The 22,393-nt window shown below is 36.0% G+C and overlaps 2 protein-coding genes across 2 annotated transcripts; both read left to right on the forward strand.

The window, feature by feature from the left end:
* Positions 1–1,429: 1,429 nt before the first annotated feature.
* Positions 1,430–2,374, forward strand: LOC105720046 (olfactory receptor 52P1-like). The gene has a single exon (XM_012456355.2). It carries the CDS (start codon positions 1,430–1,432, stop codon positions 2,372–2,374), a length of 945 nt encoding a protein of 314 aa, XP_012311778.2.
* Positions 2,375–10,155: 7,781 nt separating this feature from the next.
* On the forward strand, positions 10,156–11,100 carry LOC105720146 (olfactory receptor 52M1-like). The gene has a single exon (XM_012456451.2). The coding sequence runs from the start codon at positions 10,156–10,158 to the stop codon at positions 11,098–11,100; it is 945 nt and encodes a 314-aa protein (XP_012311874.2).
* The last annotated feature ends 11,293 nt before the right edge of the window (positions 11,101–22,393 follow it).

Raw genomic sequence — 22,393 nt, forward strand, 5'->3', positions numbered from 1 at the left:
CTTGATTTACTCTTTAATTGAAGAGCTATTCTGGAGAGTAACTTTAACTCCACTGTGATGGATTTGCTTTACTTACACCTTCATGTGCTAGTATATAAACTTCTATTTTTTTTTTGCTAAATTTAAACTATTTAATTTAAACCATGAATTGTATATATTGAGGCAATTTTCAATTTTCTTACCAAATAATTTTTATTTGTATATTTTCTTATCTCTTATTCATTTTTAAATAAGAAAACATAGCACTAAGAGGAAGGTATTTAGTGAACTACATTACTGTCCATGCTTTGTAGTAGCAACCTTCAAATTTTAGATATGTATATTTTCTCCATGCCACCTTTTAGGCTTTAGGGCCATCAAATCTTTTAAACTCTTTGATCTATACCTAAAGTAGGTGTTGAGCCTATCTATCTGAAGTTATACATCTTCTATGTATGTTGTGATAGATGTGGACTTTTGCTCAATTATCTCTTTGGTCATACTATAGTACTAGTATTAGAAATTATTGTTCTTATATTTGCAAGCTGTCTACTTCCTCTCTACAGCTTGTTTTTTTTTTTCTTTTATCTTTTAAGAGTACAATGTGCCACCACTGTTGTTTTAGTGTATCTGTTCTATAAACTATCCCCAAAGTTAATGGTGGGGCTTCTGAACTTGGCAGAACCTAGCTGCATATGCTAAATTCTTAAGTTTCTACTGCAACCTCTAGAACATTGCAGGCTCAATTTTTGTTGGATTAAAAATACTTGAAGAAAGAGCCGTTTAGAGGAAAAATGTTTAGAGTGAAATGGTGGTTACCAGCGGTAGGAGTGGTGGGTTGAGGAGACATGGGTCAAAAGATACAAAGTTCAAGGTCTATTGGAGAACATAGTATGACTATATTATTAAATAACAAATAAATCAACATTTTGTTAAATAATTAAATAGTTTTGGAAATTGCTGCAAGAGTCGTTTTCAAGCTTTCTCACTAAAAAGAAATGATAACTGTGTGAGTAATGCAAAAACAATTATTTTATCTTCTGAATGCAGCTACTCATGACATCTGATTTTGAATTTTTGATGTATACTTTCTCTTTATTTTAAAGGTCCAGAATACTTCAGAACCAAGATTGAACACCTTATGTTTGAATCATTTGACTAGGAAATGGAATACATTTCTGCATTTATTGAGTCCTATAAACTACTTGTTCATCTTACTTTTGTTACAATAATCATGAGAATTTAATTACTGGTTGCACCAGTTACTTCTTGCTAGAAATTTATCTCTAAAGTTAGAGTTTGAGCTCTATTTACTGATTACCCTTTGGGTAATAAACATTGTCAAGTATTTTATATAAATTAATAAATACAACATCAGTATATGAATGAACAATAAATATGAAAGAATTTATGCCCATTTCACAGCTGAATATAGTCAGGAGTTTTCATCATGCCATCATCAAATAATACCAATTTCCATCCCAGTATCTTTCTTCTCCTTGGCATTCCAGGAATGGAAGCCATTCACACCTGGATAGCAATGCCTTTCTGCCTTGTGTACCTGAGTGCTCTCCTGGGAAATTTCTCTATTCTATTTATTATCAGAACGGATCCCAACCTGCATGAGCCCATGTACTTCTTCCTCTGTATGCTCTCGGCGGCAGACCTAATTATCTCCACCACAGCTATGCCAAAAATCCTCAGCCTTTTTTGGTTCCATGACAGAGAGATATATTTTGAAACCTGCCTTGTGCAAGTATTTCTCATTCACGCATTGTGCAGCATGGCCTCAGGGTTTATCCTGGCCGTGGCCTTTGACCGCTACATCGCAATCTGCAATCCTCTGAGACATTCCACGATCCTGACACACAAAGTCATCAAGAACTTGGGCCTAGCTATTGTTCTCCGTGGGGCTTTGCTTTTCAGTCCTCAGCCATTCATGCTTCGGTGGCTTCCCTGCTGTGAAACTAACATCATCCCTCACACTTACTGTGAATTTATGGCTCTGATCAAGTTTGCTTGTGCAGAGACCAGGATCTGCAGAATATACAGCCTAACTGCTGCCTTCCTGACTGGAGGTTTAGATTTCATATTAATCACATGCTCCTACATTGCCATCCTTTGCACCGTCTTCAGTCTTCCATCCAAGGCTGCTCGGCTCAAGACGTTGGGCACTTGTGGATCCCACACGTGTGTGATCTTGGTGGCCTATACTCCAGCCTTTTTCTCCTTCCTTACTCACAGGTTTGGGCACAGGGTGGCTCCTCATACCCACATCTTCGTGGCTAACATCTACCTCCTTGTTCCACCCATTGTGAACTCCCTTATCTATGGCATAAGAAGCAAGAGAATCAGAGAACGTTTCCTCCAAGGTTTCACCTCTCTCAAATTTTAAAAAACCACCACAGCATGTGTATAACTATGTAACAAACCTACACGTTCTGCACATGTATCCCAGAACTTAAAGTATAATAATAAATAAATAAGTTGCTTTTGGGGAAAAAAAAAATGAAATTATCTCTTAACAAGTCTCCATGACTTATTAAAATAAACACACACACACATACAAAACAACACATACGCTTTTTCTCCAGTAGCCTGAATCCCTACATATTTTATTTGTAATATTTTAAGTATTTATTAGCACTGAGGTAACTTGCTTAGCAGATATATGATTTAGAGGATTCATTCTTGACATATTTGCCTCATAAAACGATTCTACTACGTAATTTCATTTACTAATAAGTTTGCCACCACAAAATAAACCCATTATTCAGTCTTACGTTTTCTTTTTACTTTTTAAAAAAATTTTTGTAGGTACATAGTGGGTGTATATATTTATGGGGTATATGAGATGTTTCGATACAGGCATGCAATGTCAAATAAGCACATCATGTTTCATCCCCTCAAGCGTTTATCCTTTGAGCTACAAACAATCCGATACCTTTATCAGAAGTATTGTGATTAACTCCTTAACTATGATTTCTTCTCGTATGTTATACACTTATAGGTTTCAATTAACAGGATTATGTATATATAGATATGTACAATACATATCCTTTTAAGTTATAAATTTAAGTTTCTTTTTATAGATATGTACAATATATATCCTTTTAAGTTACAGATTTAAAAGTTCCTTTAAAATCTGTAATAGTTGGAAAATTTGGTGGTGCTAGTAAAATAAATGTTTTCTGAATAGGCAGATTAATAAACCCTGGTGATATGTCATCTAAGTATCTTCCTTGGTTTGTGTAACATATTTGTATTCTTATTTTACTATATTCTATTAGAATTTTTGTAATGTTTCTAAACATCTATTCTCACAAGAACTTCTCCGAAATACTTACTAATATTGAAGGTTGTTTTATCATTTTTCCTGTTTCTGTTCCCTCAATGTTTTTCAACTTGATTCTTTGAAAATATCTATCACCCCCCTCCCATTCTTTCATAAACTTGCATACTCTAAGTCCTGCTATTCCCAATCTATAATATTAAATGTAGAAACATTCTGTTTTCCACATTTTCTTCTAATTCAACACTTTAGCTTCTCTTTAATATTTTCCCTTCCTTTTTCTTTATTGAAATGCAATATGTCACATTTGTATGGAAAATCTTATAAAATAAGTCATTATGAGTGTGTGATATAATGATTATAGTTTCTTTAATATATACACTATTCCTGATGATAAGAAAATAGTTTTGTCAGTACACCATAGTAGCATGTTTTACCAATCTTTTCTGCAACCAGCATACTGCTCTCAAGGTGTAGTTACAGAGTAGCACAACACTTTCAAATGTCAAGTATTGAATGATTTCATTCTATTGACTGGCATATAATTTCCACCTTTCCCTTGGAAGATAAGTGTTTACTGTAAACATATATTTCTGGTTGTTTATGCTTATTTTATTGTATGCTATTTAACTTTGTCTTGGTTCAGATGGAATATATTTGCATATCTATTTTTAAAAAGGCAATAAAAGGTACTGTCAAGACTACTGTATCTCAAGCCATATGGCTCATTACAGCACATTATTATAATTGTTTAATTTTATTATTAGTTGCTGTTGTTAATCTCTTACTGTTCCTAATTTATAAATTAAATTTTATAATGGTTATTGTATATTTAGGATAAAAACATAGTGTATATAGGGTTCAATACTACTCATGACCTCATGCATCCACTGACTTGGAACATATTCCCTACAGATAAGGGAAAACTACCGTATGGTGTCTTTACTTAATTTGTATATGACCAATATCAAGAATTGAGTTCAACACATTAGCCAGTCAGTATTTTTTAAATAATAAAACTCAGCTATTCCATTGATTCTTGGCACAAACACACACATTTTCACCCGCAATAACTAACTCATAGGTGTTAGTCTAGTTTATAAAAACACCATTATGTTTTCTCTTTTTGTAGCAGTTATGATTTAGGAACTGAAGACAGAAGAATAACTATTGGTATAGTATATACCTGAAAATCATGGTGTCTTGACATTATCAAGAAACTGGAGACATGATTGAGGCTTAGCTAATTTCCTAGTCTTTGTTTTTATTTATTTTAAAGAGAACAGATTTCTTTGACTACTATAGAGATTTTGTATGTCAGTGTATGTCACAGCTAGAGTGCAAAAAAAAATTTCCTCAAAAATAATGTATCTCTTGGATATTGTGTGTGTGTGTTTGTGTGTGTACTTAGATATGTGGATTGTCTTAATTTTGGGAAAATTATACAGTGAAGAAAAAGGAGCAGAAAAAAATATGATTCTCAACTAAAAATCTACATTTAAATTTTCTATTTTATTTTAATATTATTCTTAAAGTAATTATTAAAATGAGTGTCTTAATTTAAAGACACATGTGTTTAGTTAAAACTATTTAAAACTAATGCCTTAAGTTTGAAGAGAAACACTCTTCACAGTGATAATGATTACATTTTCCTGATACATAATTGATATATTTTCACATTTAAAAAATCAAATAACTTAGCAAATATAAAAATAAGAAAGTCAAACTACTTTTTTCATGAAAATAAGAGAAAAAAGAAACACACATACATATGCACACATAACAGGTATATGGCAGACTTAGTTGAAAGACCTTAAAGGCCTTTCTCTAAATCCAGTGGTACCTCAATCTCTGAAAAAGAAAAGACTCTAAATATCCCCTGTCTTATTTTGAATAATTTTTGTCTTAACTCCATCATCCAAACTAGTCTAAAGTCTTTCCTTTGTAAAATAAAGTTTTCACAAACAAAAGCAAGGAACTTCCAATTTAGTTATATAAATAATTTGAAAATAAAAGTCTGAATTTACATGAATTACTTTTGAAAGTTTAATTCAAACTCAAGTTTGGGATCAACATGTTTTTGTTTTATTCAAATAAAAGTTAAACTATTTTATGTATCTCTTAAGGGAGACCACTAACAAATGTTAGATAATATATTTACTAAGAAAATAAAGAGAAATATGGAATTATAAACAATAAATCTAGAAAAAAACCCCAACAAATATACTATATAACTCAAAACTCAAAATAAAGTGGTAGAAGCAAATCCAAGCAAATGAATAATTACTTTGCATATAATAGGCAATAGTTATAAATCTGGTCAAAAATAGTCATACACTGTTTATACAAAAGAGGTACAAAGAACATAAAGATGAAGAAAGTTAAAACATGAGGAAAATAATGCTCCACAAACTCTTATTCAAAGAAAAATCTTGCAAAGTTTTATTAATAGCAGCCAAAGTAGCACTTAAAGTGATAGTATTAGTGGAAATAGCAATGGTTATTTCACAATGAAAGACATTTTAAGTAACCAAAAGTCATACAATGTGTTAACTTACATGAAACTAAAAATAACTGCAAAACATTAAAAAGTATACATACATATATATTATATATGTATATTATATATATACAGCTGTGGAAATAAACGAAGATCACCTTAATGAGGACAAGCAGAGACTATTAATTCAGAGATTGCCCTGAAAGAGTATTGGCCACCATCATTTTCCTTTGTCACAGACTCAAAGGCCGTAAGAGTAGTGAAAAAGCTTTATAGGGATTCAAAAGGAAGGTTTCTGGTATTCTTTGGGGCATGTAGAAGCTGGAAGTGGGCTAACTAGAAGTGGAGAAGTTGGCAGTAATTGACCAGTTTTGTGAAAGAGAACTTTTCCACAGACAGGGGCAGGAGAGGAGGGGATAAAACTGTTCCACCTCAGATCATCAGGAACTAGTTAGATTCTCATAAGGAGCATACAACCTAGATCCTTCCCATGAGCAGTTCACTATAAGGTCCGTGCTCCTACGAAAATCTACCACCACAGCTGGTCTGACAGGAAATGGAGCTCATGCAGTAATGTTGTGCAGCCTAGTTCCTAAAAGGCTACAAATTGGTACTGATCCATGGCCCAGAGCTTGGGGACCCCTGCTGTAGACAGTCTCATTCTGTAAGGAACTTCTCCCTGTTTCCCTACCTCTCATGCAAGCTTTTCAAAATAACACTCAAATAAAGTTTGTCTGTGCTACTGCTGCCACCTCTTGATATACACTTTTATTTGATCAGCCCCTAAATCCTTCAAACCCTCTACAGTATAGATAGCATAACAATTAAATCTGTGGTCATTTGCTTATTAAATTGCTTTCATATGAAAGGATAATAGAAATCCTCTGTTAACATCTCAAATGCCAAACCGTTATAGCCAAAAGGAGGTCACTAAGTTAAGCCCCAAGATGGCAAGAAGACTTGAGCTGCATTTGTCTTATGTATTTACGTTTCAAAGAAAAATGAGGAGGACTAAGGACTTGGAGCCCTCTCTAGGTGTTAAAAGGCAAGAGACTTGGTGCTATATGAATCCTGGAGAGATTTTATTCAAATGCCAAATGGTTTAGTAGAGGACCCTTTTGGTGAGGGGTAATGTCGAGGGTAGGTGATTTCCTCTTTTCCCTTGGTGAACAGAAAAATTATTTTTTCCACTAAGGACTGTTTAGCTACTTGCGTAAAACATTTGAACTGGTTCTTACATTATTTATTTTAAAGATTTGTGAGGTAAAGAGGAGCTGATGTTCTTATTTGCTGTGAGGTACCTAATAAGAAATCTCTCCCTTATATGTCTCTGTTTCTGTATACCTGGCATGTGCATTCACAGGAACATTAATAAAGATCATACCCCCTTGGGTATGATCACATGATCTCACACCCAAGAGGCTATGATCATATAATCTTATTCTCAAGAGAGTATGATTACATGAGAAAGAAATGGGCATTTGGGCCACACGTAAGAATCTGACCTTGTATTTTATGCCTGCTAAAGCATAGTGATGATTTAAGGAAGAGCAATTAATTGTTGAAGACACAGTATCAGAGGGAATAAAGAGGGTAGTTCTGAGATAGTAGGTGGAGAGTGTATGACCTAAACTTCAGGTTATGATGCATTTAAGTTATTATTAGTGATAATATCTAGGGTACAGAATGGGACCTAATAGCAGCAGCAGAATAGAAGACAACACCTTTAGACAAGAGATTCAGGAATTGAAAAACAAGGTTACTGACATGATGAAGAACTGAGGTAAGAACAGTATCAGAGAAGGATAAGATGAGCCAGCAACTAACATCCACAAGAAATATGTGATGTTTCATAACTCAGATCTGGGAGATTAGCAGGTATAAAATCATGACAATGATAACACTTTATTAAAAAGTCCTCCTTGAGAAAGTAACATTTCATCTGTAACCTTAAAATGAGTAGGAAATTGAGAGGGCATTGGCAAGGAAGTTGGCTAGAGCATTAGCATCAGAAGCAAAAAACACGGAATATCTTGCACAAGGAGTAAAAATGTCCAGAATGGCTGAGACTCATGGAAACCTAAAGCTAAGATGTGTAGCAGAATGTGATGCCGGAAGGCATGCAGGGACCAGATTACAAAGGCACTTGCTAATCACTTTGGATGTTGTCTATTATAATCCACAGAATTAAGCACTTTATAAAAGAAAGAGTATAGACTAATTCAGGCATAATCATTTTTTAATTTTAGTGACATTGGGGTTAAGTAAATAAAATGTGTAGCCAGTGATATATGATTTCAGATTGTGATGTCACCTTTTATTATCCATAAAATTATTCACCAATTTTTAAATTTATCAACCTTTCTTTTTTCTCATCTGTTTACTGGTATTTATTTTCCAAATACATTTTTGAAGATCAAGTTGTTTTATAACATTTTTTCTTGATATATTCAGCAAATATATTTCATACCAAAGCACTCAACGGAACTTTGGGGAAAAATGTTTTTTATTATCTTAAAGGATAGTTCAGAATAATTATTCCACCTAAAAGTAAAATAGATCTTTAGTTTGGGAAAAGACCCTTTAATCCCAGAGGACCACTGATTCCCTTCCACTTACAGCTTTTCATCAAGTAGGATCTGGAGTCAGATTTACTTCAGCTCATGTTCGTTGAGCACATTTATTTGCATCTAGTCCTTACAGAAGGTGGCTTTATGGATGACTGTCAGCTTTTGATTTGGAAGAGTTAAGTTAGAGAAACAGGACAGGAAAAGCAAGGAGAGAGCTACATTCAAACAGCTCCATTTATAGAACTATGAGAACCTCAAAAAGGTAACACTTAGCTCTTTGAATATCCTCAGTAAAGTTAAGAATAAAGATTACAGGTATATATTATTAAATTCAACATATTTTTTAACCAATTAATGAACAGTATACAGAGCATGTTGTAAAAGTTACAATCAAAATTTTCTAATAGGGTATAAAGAACCTTGTAATTAGCCTGAACTTATTTCAAAATCATATTTCAGTTGCTTTGCTGTAGGTGTACAATATGTATTTACAAAATCAGCAAATAATATTATTTAAATTCAAGGGATGATCAGTGGTAAATGATTAATATTAATATAAACACATTTTAATGATTATTTTAAAGTGTTTTATAAAATAATACAAACAATCAAGTTTAAGTGCAAAGTCTGTATGAGCATTTGCTTCAATTCATCATGAAAACACTAACACTAAAAATTAGGCAAAGCATTGGTAGGTATAGTTGACTATGCATCTAACCTATGTGACAAGAACTATTGAGTTTGACATAAAAAACAGCTTAACTTTGCAGTCATGAGGAAGTATGTTAGATTTTTTTTTGCCTGTGTTTCGGCCACTTTTTTGTAATGTCATTGCATCATCTATAGCACCTTTAGCTTCTAATTAATAAAACTGGAAACATGATATTTAGCTTGCATTGCTTTTCCAGCTAAAAATTAATATATAGAGATTTTAGGAAAATGTCTTTTTCACATTAAGAGAAATTAAATATTACTTTTATCCCTTACTTTACATTTAAAAATTGACATGAGCTGAATTCACACTAATAGTGTAAAAATCAAAAGAGGTGCCAGGTGCATTAATCCATATTGTGACTAATATGTTCAGATACAAATTATAAAAATTAAGAATCACAAGACATACTAGAGAATATATGGAAGTAGAAAATTAGAATTTCTTAAAAGCAGACTTAAAATAATTGGGCATATAAGATGGGAATGTTTCTCTTGGAAAAGAACTTAGTGAAGACATAACTTACCCTCCTGTTTGGGGAAGACAGCCATGCAGAAGATACGTAAGTCTGTAGAACTCTAGAGGAAAGGGCCAATATTGCCTCACAGATCCTAGAGACAGATTCTGTGACAGCACTAGGAAAACATGTACTGGACTGTCTAAGAAATGAACAACCATACCTGACAGCACTCAGACAGAATTATATTTTGGAATGATGTTAAGCAGGAATTTGGGATAGATTATAAGATTTTTTCCATTTGTAAAATCTGATGTTTCTATCAAAAGCTCATTTGTCCTATGATTAAATCAAATTGTAAATTCAAAAAGTGGCATCAAATTATTATTGTACATTGATTGCTAACAAAGATTTTTCTTTTAAAATTTTCATGAGATTCTACTTTGTATCTGGTTATATAGTTTTGGTCTTGTGTCATGGTATTTTTCATTCTAAAATACAACCTTGAAAGTATTTTAATGTGATATTTTTGTATCTTCAGATTAGTTTTTTATTTGTTTTCAGATTTGGTTGTAATGACCTCGGCAGAAAACATTTGCCTTAAAATAGAGAAATCCAACCACAAAAGACAGAAGCAGCAGCATCATGGGACCAGCCAATAAATCCCAAATATCTCCAAACACCTTCTTGCTTATGGGCATCCCAGGACTAGAGCATCTGCATGTCTGGATTGGGATTCCCTTCTCCTCCATGTACATGGTGGCTTTGGTGGGGAATGTGACCATCCTGGCTGTGGTGAGGGCAGAGCGAAGCCTCCACCAGCCTATGTTCCTGTTTCTGTGCATGCTGTCAGTCACTGACCTGGTTCTCTCCACATCTACACTGCCTCGCATGCTCTGTCTCTTCTGGCTCAGAGCCCATGATATCACCATTGATGCTTGCTTGGCCCAAATGTTCTTCATCCACAGTGTTACTGCCATGGAATCTGGCTTTTTCTTGGCCATGGCCATTGACCGCTATGTGGCCATCTGTGACCCACTGCGCCATGCCACCATTCTTACACACAGTCGCATTGCCAAAATAGGAGCTGCTGTGGTACTCAGGGGAGTGGTCTTCTTTTCTCCACATCCCATCCTGCTCAAACAACTGCCCTACTGCAGAACTCGAATCATTGCACACACCTATTGTGAGTTCATGGCCGTGGTGAAACTGGCGTGTGTGGACACAGGGACCACCAAGCGCTACAGCCTCAGTGTGGCCTCTGTTATGGGTTCCTGTGATGGCTTTTTTATTGCTGTCTCCTATGTACTAATCCTCAGAGCAGTCTTTCGTCTTCCATCACGGGAAGCAAGTCTTAAAGCTTTAGGCACATGTGGTTCCCATGTCTGTGTCATCCTTGTTTTCTACTCCACAGCTGTCTTTACCTTCTTGACCCACCGCTTTGGCCACAATGTGGCTCCTCAAATTCACATTTTCATTGCCAATATCTACCTTCTGGTACCACCTTTTCTTAACCCCATTGTTTATGGTATTAGGACCAAGAAAATTCGAGACCATGTCATTAGTTCTCTAAGGGTAAAAGTTGCCTAACTAAGCTAAAAGTGTTTGTAGAGATGGCAGAATCACAAAGGAGGAGGGCAAATGATTGATCCCTTTCTCATAACTGACATTAAATTTCACCCACAGAAATCAGACGTTTAATCAAGTTTTGATGGTAAAGAATGACCACATATAATAGAAACTCTCCAATTCTAGTACATCCTGTAGGTGTTATATATTTTGTGTGCAACTGGGCTTCCAGGAGCTTACTTAGAACTTGAATGGGAAAGGAATCTCCTCTTTGCTACTCCTGACCTGGGGTATAACTATGGGTAGCAGTTTATAAGAAGTGTTTGAAAAGGGGGAAAAATCTATGAAAATCTTTTAAAAATTCCCAAAGAGAATCTGCTACTGATAAATTCGTGATAACTGTTAATATTCTACAGAAGAGGTAATGAGACTGGCTTCATATCCTCTGCATACATCAAATAATTTTGCATGCATGAACAAGAACTTACACATGGGGCAAGTTACGAAACAGTAAATGTGGAATGGCTCAGCATTGCAATAATCAAGTCAACATATCTTTAAATACTGTACTGCTCATAGAATATTATTTTTCACCAAAAATAACTTGTGCCTGCCATTGGTTTGTTACATGAATTAAGATCGTATCTCTTTAAACTTTAATCCTAGAGTCTCCGGAAAATGAAAGTAACTTTATGCTTGATGCTACATTTTTGGGATATTGCCTAGAACTTTCTCAGACCCTCTGAACTTGATTCAAATATGCTGTGCATCATCAATTCCACCTATTATTGAAGGAAAATATCTATTACAAATCACTCAGTTTAAATGTATTGGTGATTATGCTTCTGGAAATATTAAAAATAAAATTACTATAAAGAATATAAATATATTTACTGGAAAAATCTGGATTTTCTTTTCTTAAAAATGTAACTCGTTGGCTAGTGCAAAATTAAAAATACTCCCGATACAAGCAATAAATACATGCTAAATATCATTAAATTGTTGTTCTCTTTTTAGTGATTTACATTTTAATAATATTATTTTATAAAATTTTAAAAACATTATTTTATAAAAATTTTATAAAATTGTAAATCACTAAAGAGAGAACAACAAAGGGACAAAACAAATTGTTGTTCTCTTTTTAGTGATTTACAATTTTAAAAATATTTTCACCTTTTTTTCTCACTATTTGCTTTCTATGCAATCTTAAGCCTTCTTTAAGGTAAATATTTCAGCTTTCTTTCTATATCTGTCTTCCTTAGACACTAATAAATACCACTGTTTAAGTTTTTACCATTTCTCACTAGGACTACTTCAACAGTTTTGGCTGAAGTCTTCAAGGCATTAGCTTGTAATTACTATTTTCAGTGCATCATTTATATAGTTATCTTCCTAAAAGAGTGTGTGTGTGTGTGTGTGTGCACATGTGTGTGTGTTAAAAAATTTGATCATATCAGACACACGCAAGATCCAGGATGGCAAAGAAAAGCTTTATGAATTACTTTTTTCCTTTTTCTCTTAATGTTCTTCCACATAACTTGCAGTCTTTGTACTGTCCATGAAGACTCACACTTGCATTCAAACAATATATCTCTTCACATCTTCATGGCTCTATTCAGATTTCTACTCCATGCTCCATCCCTTTTTCTTACCTAGAAAGAGTCTTCAAGACGTAACTCTTACTTAAACTCCTGTACCTTGCTTGAAAGATTACATTATTTCCTTAAGCCATGCTAACTAGAAATTCTTCCTACCACTCTTATACAAAGTGTCATAATGTATTGTAGTTTCTTAATAGCCCACTTTGTCAATTAAATTATTAGTAAAGTTAAGGGTTAAGTGAACTGATTCTGAGGACACAATGCCTGATTTAATTACTTATATTTGTCACTTACTGTCTGCATATACCAGGCAAGTTGCTGAAATATTCTGGACCTTGCTGTCACAGTAAACAAAATGAAGATTATAAAATGCATTTTCCTATAGAGTTTTTTTTTTTTCCTTTTTTTGAAATGAAACCTCACTCTGTTGCCCGGGCTAGAGTGCAGTGGCCTTTGCCTCTCAGGTACAAATGATTTTCCTGCCTCATCCTCCCTAGTAACTGGGACTACAGGCATGCGCCACTACACCCAGCTTGTGTGTGTGTGTGTGTGTGTATTTTTAGCAAAGACAGGGTTTCACCATGCTGGCCAGGCTGGTCTCAAACTCCTGCTTTCGGGTGATCTGGCTGCCTCAGCCTCCCAAAGTGCTGGGGTTAATGGCATGAACTACCAGGTCCGGCCACCCTATAGAGTTTTAAGAATCAAATAAGTGAAAGCATATAAGACACTTAATATAGTGTCACACAGTGAGCCCTTAACAGGTAAACGTTAGTTAAGGGTATGGACTATCATAACAAATATAATTTTGTTTGTATGCCAGACTTTGTTATACACATACACATGCACATGCACACACGTACACTTACATACATGTATATCATTTAAATTATATAACTATCATAGGTAATTATACAACTGAATCACTAGAACAGGTATTAGTCTGATTTCACAGGTGAGGAATTTGAACTCAGAGAGATTAATTTACCAAAGGTCACTTGTTGAATAAGTGACACAGTCTGAATTTAAACTAACATGAAACCCACATTTAGGAACTGTCTTTATTTACTTTTTATTCCTAATACCTCTCGGTATTCTATGTACATGTGTGTTCAATGAATGTTTTCTGAAGAAAAGAATGAAGCAATAAGACATTTGGAATCACTTGTCTTATATTTTAGCACTCCTAATCAGGTGATAGTTTTAATTAAGTATCTGAATAAGTTTATAAGAATATCTTTTAACAATCCTTGTTAATATAATGGAGAAACATGACAATAACAGTAGGAGCAGATCTTTACCATGTTAAAGAGAAGAGAATCCCTAGGGAACCTAGGGAAATGGAGAACTTCAAGACTTACATCTTTTTTTTTCTTTTTTATCTTCTTTCTTTCTTTCTTTCTTTTTTTTTTTTTTACTATTTCCTGACCATGAGCTGCCTACTCTGCTCCTCTGGACCATAAGACTATATTGTTTTCTTTTTGGAACTACCCTTAATCATGGAATTTAATTATATTTCTTGGTGTATATTAAGGTTGTTTATATGTTGTGTTTGAAAATATGAAGTATGGCATTTGTACTTACAGGTTATCTGCCAATAAATATAAAATTGAAAACGTTCAGTAACTTCTCAAAAACACTGCATTAAATTTTAGCCAAGAGATATTCAGCTTTTTTTTTTTTTTTTTTTTTTTTTTTTTGAGACGGAGTTTCGCTCTTGATACCCAGGCTGGAGTGCAATGGCGCGATCTCGGCTCACCGCAACCTCCGCCTCCTGGGTTCAGGCAATTCTCCTGCCTCAGCCTCCTGAGTAGCTGGGATTACAGGCACGCGCCACCGTGCCCAGCTAATTTTTTTTTTGTATTAGTAGAGACGGGGTTTCACCATGTTGACCAGGATGGTCTCGATCTCTTGACCTCGTGATCCACCCGCCTCGGCCTCCCAAAGTGCTGGGATTACAGGCTTGAGCCACCGCGCCCGGCCTCAGCTTTTTAATATATTCGTATAATAGATACTTATATTTTTGGAGTAGCAAATTGTGCCAGGTTGTGCTGTATTCTGAGGAAAAAAGAGCAAAACAGAAGTCCATGCGTCAGGGAGCTTATGTTGATTCAGGAGGGAGGCAGGGAAGTGCTGGGTAGAGAAGGGCGAGGTCCTGGTGAGAGGTCCACCCTCGGGTCTGTGCCGACGGACCTAAATAAGAACAGGCACTCCTGCGGAAATTTCCTGCCCTAATGTTGCATTTTCCAAGATCACTCTGTCCTGCCATGCCCCACCCCCATCCTGTGTCCACATAAACCTGAGCACTGAGTAGGCACACACGTAAGTGGCTGAACGTCGAGACCAGCAGACCAGCAGAACAGTGACCACAGAACAACGCGGCAGAGAAAGACAGAAGAGGAGGAACATCTGGACACCAAGGAAAGATCGGCTGGGGACCATGGGAGAAGAGTCTGTCCACTGGGCACTGGGCTCCAGGAGAAGACCACTTCATCTCCCCTCTGGCTCCCCATCCATCTCGCTGAAAGCCACCTACACCTCAATAAATTCTTACACTCATCTTTCGAGCCTGCATGTGATCCAGTTCTTTCCAGAAACAGGGCAAGAGCTTGGGATATAGAAGGCCGTCACACTGGCCCTCTGCCCTTGCGATAAGGCAGCGGGTCCACTCAGCTGGTAACACACAAGCTGTCTGTAGATGGCAAGTCTGAAAGAACTTTGTAACACATGCCCACTTGGGCTTCGGAAGTTGCACACATCCAACGCTGCCTTGGGGCCAAAACCCAAAAGCGCTCGCCAGGCCTCTGTACCTGCCATCTGAAGACTCCTTCTAGAGGGGTTGAGCTGCAGGGGACCAAGCAGGTGAGCCACACCTCTGTCCCACGTCCTGCAAGGGGAGTCAGAGAACTCTCCTGTTTAAATGTTATGATTGAGGTGGCCTAATGTAAGCAAGTGATACTCAAATGTATAAGTACACTGAATAGTAAGTGCTACCAAGGAGGAACATGAGTTTCTCTAAGGGGGGATAACATGGCATTGTGATCTATTCTCAGGGAATCAAGAAAAGCTTTTTTAAAAATGATAATTAGTTCAGTGGTGAATTGGAGTTAAACAGCTGAGGAAAGGAAGAAGGGTCATGAAAGTGGGGGTGGTTGTGTTACAGGGAGAGAGAGCAGGATGCATGAACATAGGTTCATCTTAAGATAGGATGAGGTATCAAACCTTCAATGAACAGAAGGGAGCCTACTTTGTAGTCTAGAGTACACAGAGTGAACTAAATAGTGGCTTGAGTAAGTCTGGGGTAGCAGCATGCAGAGGGGAAAAGCATGCTAAGAATTCTCAATTTTATACTAAAAAATAAGATGAAGACATTAAAACTTTAAGGCACGAGAGTGACATCAGATTTGTGTTTTAAAAAGATGCTACCCAGTCTTAAAGCAGAAGGAGATCCTGTGTTTTGTGACAACATGGATGAACCTGGAGAATAAAACATGCTATCTTTTTCTTTTTCTTTTTAATTTTAGAATCAGGGAAAAATGTGCTTGCTACACAGGTGTTACATGAATAATGGTGGAGGTTAGGCATCTAGTGTACCCGTCACCCAAATATTGGACATGGTACCCAGTAGGTAAGTTTTTAACCCTTATCTCTCTTTCTTTCTCTTTTGGAGTCCCCAGAGTCTATTTTCTACATCTTTATGCTAACGTGTACCATTTGCTTATCTGCCACTTATAGATGAGAACACACAGTATTTGATTTTCTGTTCTGCATTAGTTCACTTATGATAATGGCCTCCAGTTGCATCTATATTGTTGCAAAGGACATAATATTGTTCTTTTCTTTAAGGCTGTATAGTGTTCCATGGTATATTTGTACCACATTTCTTTATCAAATCAACTGTGAATACTTAAGTTTGATTTTCTGACTTTGCTATAGTAAATAGTGCTGAGATAAACATGTGAGCACAGGTGTCTTTTTTTAAAATATAATGATTTCCTTTCCTTTCAGTAGATTCTCAGTAGTAGGATTAATTGCTGGGTTGAATAGTAGTTCTAGTTTTAGTTCTTTGCAATATCTCCATACTGTTTTCCATAGATGTTGAACTAATTTACATTCCCATCAACAGTATATTAAGGTTCCCTTTTTTTCTACATCCATGCCAAGATCTGTTGTTTATTGACATTTTGATAGTAGCCATTCTGAGTAAGGTAAGGTGGTATCTTCCTGTGGTTTTAATTTACGTTTCTCTGATGATTAGTGATGCTCAACATTTTTTTATTGTGTTTGTTGGCCACTTGTATTTCTGCTTTTGAGAAATCTCTGTTCATATTATTTGCCCAGTTTTGAATGAGGTTTTTTTTCTTGTTGAGTTGTTGGAATTCCTTTTTTTTTTTTTTTTTTTGGTTTGTTTTTATTTTTTATTCTGAACCGCGTGACTGTATGGAGTTTCTTATAGAATCTATATATTAATCCTTTGTCAGAGGCATAATTTGCAACATTTCTATCATTTTGCAGGTTGTCTGTTCACTATGTTGATTATTTCTTTTTCTGTAAAGGACCTTTTCAGTTTTAGTCCCATTTGTCTATTTTTGTTTCTGTTGCATTTGCTTTTGGGGCCTTGTTAAAAATTATTTGCTTAGGGTAATCTCCAGAAGAATTTTTCCTAGGTTTTCTTCTAGAATTTTTATAGTTTAGGGTCTTATGTTTGGATCTTTGATCATCTTGAAGTAATTTTTATATATGGTGACAGGTAGGGGTACAGTTTCATTCTTCTGAAAATGATTAGACAGTTTTCTCAGAAACATTTATTGTATAGAGTATTTTTTCCTTATTGTTTGTTTTTGTCAACTTTATTGAAGATCAGTTGGTTGCAAGTATGTGGCCTTATTTCTGGGTTCTCTATTCTGTTCCATTGATCTGCTGGTCTAATTTTCCACTACTACGTTGATGTTTCAGTTACTATAGCCTCCTAGTATAAGTTGAAGTTAGGCAATGTGATATATTCAGAATTATTATTTCCCTCAGTAGTGCTTTCGCTATTTAGCTTTGTTGTTGTTGTTGTTGTTCCATTAACTTCAGGTTTTTTTTTTGTTTTGTTTTGTTTTGTTTTGTTTTTGAGATGGAGTTTCGCTCTTGTTACCCAGGCTGGAGTGCAATGGCGCGATCTCGGCTCACCACAACCTCCGCCTCCTGGGTTCAGGCAATTCTCCTGCCTCAGCCTCCTGAGTAGCTGGGATTACAGGCACGTGTCACCATGCCCAGCTAATTTTTTGTATTTTTAGTGGAGACGGGGGTTTCACCATGTTGACCAGGATGGTCTCAATCTCTTGACCTCGTGATCCACCCGCCTCGGCCTCCCAAAGTGCTGGGATTACAGGTGTGAGCCACCGTGCCTGGCCCCCAACTTCAGGAATTTTTTCTGATTCTGTGAAAAATGACATCCATAATTTGGTAGAAATTGCATAGAATCTATAGACTGCTTTGGGTAATATGGTCATTACACTGACATTGTTTCTTCCAAACCATGAGCCAATTGGTTGTTTTTTCATTTCTTTGTGTCTTCTACAATTTTTAAATAACTTTGTTGTAATTTTCTTTGTAATGATCTTTTGCCTCCTTGGTTAGATGTATTCCTAGTTATTTTATATTTTTTGTGGTGATTGTAAATGGAATTTAGCTTGTAATTTGGCTTTCAGTTTGAATGTTATTGGTATATAGAAATACTACTGATTTTTTCTGCATTGATTTCATGTCCTGAGACTTTATGAAGTTGCAAAGCAGGTCTAGGAGTCTTCCAGAGAAGTCTTTAGGGTTTACTAGATATACAATCATGTCATCAGTGAGCCCAGATAATTTGACTTCCTCTTTTCCATTTGAATGCCTGTTATTTCTTTCTCTTGCCTGAAAGCTCTGGTCAGAACTTCCATAACTTTGATAAATAGGAGTGGTGAGAATGGGCATCCTTGCTGGTGGAACGTAATGTGTTATTTCTTTTTTTTTTTTTTTTCCCTTTTTTTTTTTTTATTGCATTTTAGGTTTTGGGGTACATGTGAAAAACATGCAAAGTTGTTGCATAGGTGCATTCATGGCAGTGTGATTTGCTGCCTCCCTCCCCCTCACCCATATCTGGCATTTCTCCCCATGCTATCCCTCCCCAACTCCCCCCCCCGCTGTCCCCCCCACTCCCCCACAACAGACCCCCATGTATAGTGCTCCCCTCCCTGTGTCCATGTGTTCTCCTTGTTCAACACCCTCCTATGAGTAAGAACATGTGGTGTTTGGTTTTGTGTTCTTGTGTCAGTTTGCTGAGAATGATGGTTTCCAGGTTCATCCATGTCCCTACAAAGGACGCGAACTCCTCATTTTTAATGGCTGCATAATATTCCATGGTGTATATGTGCCACATTTTTCCTGTCCAGTCTATCATCGATGGGCATTTGGGTTGGTTCCAGGTCTTTGCTATTGTAAACTGTGCTGCAATGAACATTCGTGTGCATGTGTCCTTATAGTAGAACGATTTATAATCCTTTGGATATATGCCCAGTAATGGGATTGCTGGGTCAAATGGAATTTCTATTTCTAGGTCCTTGAGGAATCGCCACACTGTTTTCCACAGTGGTTGAACTAATTTACACTCCCACCAACAGTGTAAAAGTGTTCCTATTTCTCCACATCCTCTCCAGCATCTGTTGTCTCCAGATTTTTTAATGATCGCCATTCTAACTGGCGTGAGATGGTATCTCAATGTAGTTTTGATTTGCATTTCTCTAATGACCAGTGATGATAAGCATTTTTTCATATGTTTGTTGGCCTCTTGTATGTCTTCTTTTGTAAAGTATCTGTTCATATCCTTCGCCCATTTTTGAATGGGCTTGTTTGTTTTTTTCTTGTAAATCTTTTTTAGCTCGTTGTAAATTCTGGATATCAGCCCTTTGTCAGATGGGTAGGCTGCAAAAATTTTTTCCCATTCTGTTGGTTGCCGATTCACTCTATTGACTGTTTCTTTTGCCGTGCAGAAGCTGTGGAGTTTGATTAGGTCCCATTTGTCTATTTTGGCTTTTGTTGCCAATGCTTTTGGTGTTTTGGTCATAAAGTCCTTGCCTACGCCTATGTCCTGAATGGTTTTGCCTAGGTTTCCTTCTAGTGTTTTTATGTAATGTGTTATTTCTAAATTAAATAGGCCAGACACAGAAAACAAACAAATAAACAACAACAACAAAAAAAACCCTTTCATTATCTTAAATATATGTGGAATCTTAATTTAAAAAAAAAAAATGTGAATACCCAGAAACAGAGAAACAGAGTTGAAACAGGGGTGCAATGAATGGAGTTGTGAGGAGGGGAAGATGTAGGTCAAGATGTACAAAGCTGTGGATTTATCAGATGAATAAGCATAGAGAGCTAATATTCACCTGAGGACTATAATTAATAATATAGTATTGTATAATGAAAATTTACTCAGCTAATAGATTTTAGGTTCTCTTAGCAAAAATAAAGTAGGCCAGGCATGGTGGCTCACTCTGGTAATCCCAGCACTTTGGGAGGCCAAGGAGGGTGGATCATCTGAAGTCAGGAGTTTGAGACCAGCCTGGCCAACAAGATGAAACCCCATCTCTACTAAAAATAAAAAATAAGAATAAAAAAAAATATCCAAGTGTGGTGGTGCACATCTGTAATCTAAGCTATTCTGGAGGCTGAGACAGGAGAATTGCTGGAACCTGGGAGGTGGAGGTAGCAGTGAGCCAAGATTGCACCATTGCACTTCAGCCCAGGTGACAACAGCAAGACTCCATCTCAAATAAATAAATAAGTAAATAAATAAATAAAATAACTATGGGAGATGATAGACATTAATTTGCTTTAATATAGTAACCGTTTCACTGTGTATATCAAAACATCGTGTTGTACAACTTAACCACACACAATGAAACTATTTAAAATAAAATATGTAATATACTTTATATAAAAGATACACCATTGTAACTGCAATGAGGTAAATGAGTTTGAAACAAAGAATGCTAAGTACAAAGTCTGCAAAGAATACAAAGTCCAATGTAGATATAAAGTTTACTAGGACAATATGATAGTGACTTGATTCAGGTTGGCAACAACCATGATGGAAAGAATTAGATTTGAGCACCCTGATTATACTTTAGGCTGTGGGACATGCTTAAAGACTCTGATAATTTCACATGTTATATGACTGTCACTATCCCTGGCAACACTATTCCAGAATTAGAGTCCAGAGTCAATGATAAAAACATGGAATGTGTGTGCGTGTGTGTGTCTGTGTGCGCACATGCTCACGCACCTACACACCCATGAGTGTATATGGGTGCATTTATTAATACAAAAATATTTAAGGACCTAAAATTTGCAAGGAACTGTGGAATAATAGGGAAAAAATACAGCCCAAATTACCATTAGGGTGTTAACACCCCACCACCTTCTCTGACCAAAGAGTTCTCAACATTTTCTCCACTTTTTTAGGTCTACTCACTAGTTTCTTATTCCTGTAAGAAATCACTCTGAAACTCAGTTCTTCCTAAACCTAGTATTTATTGTATGACCTATTTTTGTTCCCTAGGGCTCCTCTCTTGTACTTACTTCCATCCCCCTCCAAAGTCACTAGAAGTGAAAATGACAAACTTGATTTTGAAGCAAGCTATAGCAATTTGTGTGCCATTATAGATACTAGCAACTCTGCCTTCAATATAATCCTTCCATAGCTCCGGACTTTCTTTAATTTTCATCCTAAATGATTTCTCAATCTTTACTCCTCCTTCTGGGGTTCCTAAACCAAATCAGTGCACTTCCTACAATACACTAACATTTTTACAGTACTACTAAACATTTGCTGTTATCCACATGTGCTATCCTCAATGATTTACTTTGGGATTTGTTTCCCCAAGTATCCAAGCTATGAAAAACACCCTGGTTAACTAAAAGGCCACTAGGGATGCAGGAGGGTTAGGGAAAACCAACACAAATCAGCCTCAAGCCCACACAGTTCATCATATTCTGGAGATCCACAGATCTTCCTCATACTTCAAGTGGAGTCTGTTAGTCTTTGAGTCATTGTGATCAGATTCACAACAATCTACAGGTACCTCTCCAGGAAAAGGGACAAAAGAGGGAGGGGGTAAATGCTAGAAAACCCTGAGGTGGAAAAAGTCATGTAGGAAAAGTCTTTTCAAACCTTTTCAACCAAATACCACGATCGTTAACCCTTGTAAGAGCATGGTTAGGTTCTGCAGTGCTTGGAATGCCTGAGAACATTATTTAGAAAATAGTAAATGTCTTTCAAATTTTTGTCTAATGTTGCCTTTACTTATAGTTAATATTGATTCAGTTGTTGCTGGCAATTGCTTCTGATCATTCGGACCAAAACTTGCCATTTTGCTTTTAAAGTTTCAATATTATCCTATTACTACTACCAGATAATTTTTATCTATAGTATTCCTGATAAATGATCATCAGTTTCTAATTGAAAATTCCACCGATGGTGAGCTTCTGGTTTACAATAATGCCTTTTCAGTTTGAAAGCAGTTCTTTGTGATAGGATTCTGTGCTTTACTGAACTAAAATGTATAATTTCATTTTTACTTTTTAACACGCTTTTTTGGCCAGGTACCTACCTCTGGTGATTATATATATATGTGTGTGTGTATATCTATATACACACAATTATTATAAATATATAATTATATATTTTA

The sequence above is a fragment of the Aotus nancymaae genome, unplaced genomic scaffold, assembly GCF_030222135.1.
Source record: "Aotus nancymaae isolate 86718 unplaced genomic scaffold, 86718_ANA_hifiasm-v0.15.2.pri h1tg000059l, whole genome shotgun sequence".
In the NCBI taxonomy this organism is placed as follows: domain Eukaryota; kingdom Metazoa; phylum Chordata; class Mammalia; order Primates; family Aotidae; genus Aotus; species Aotus nancymaae.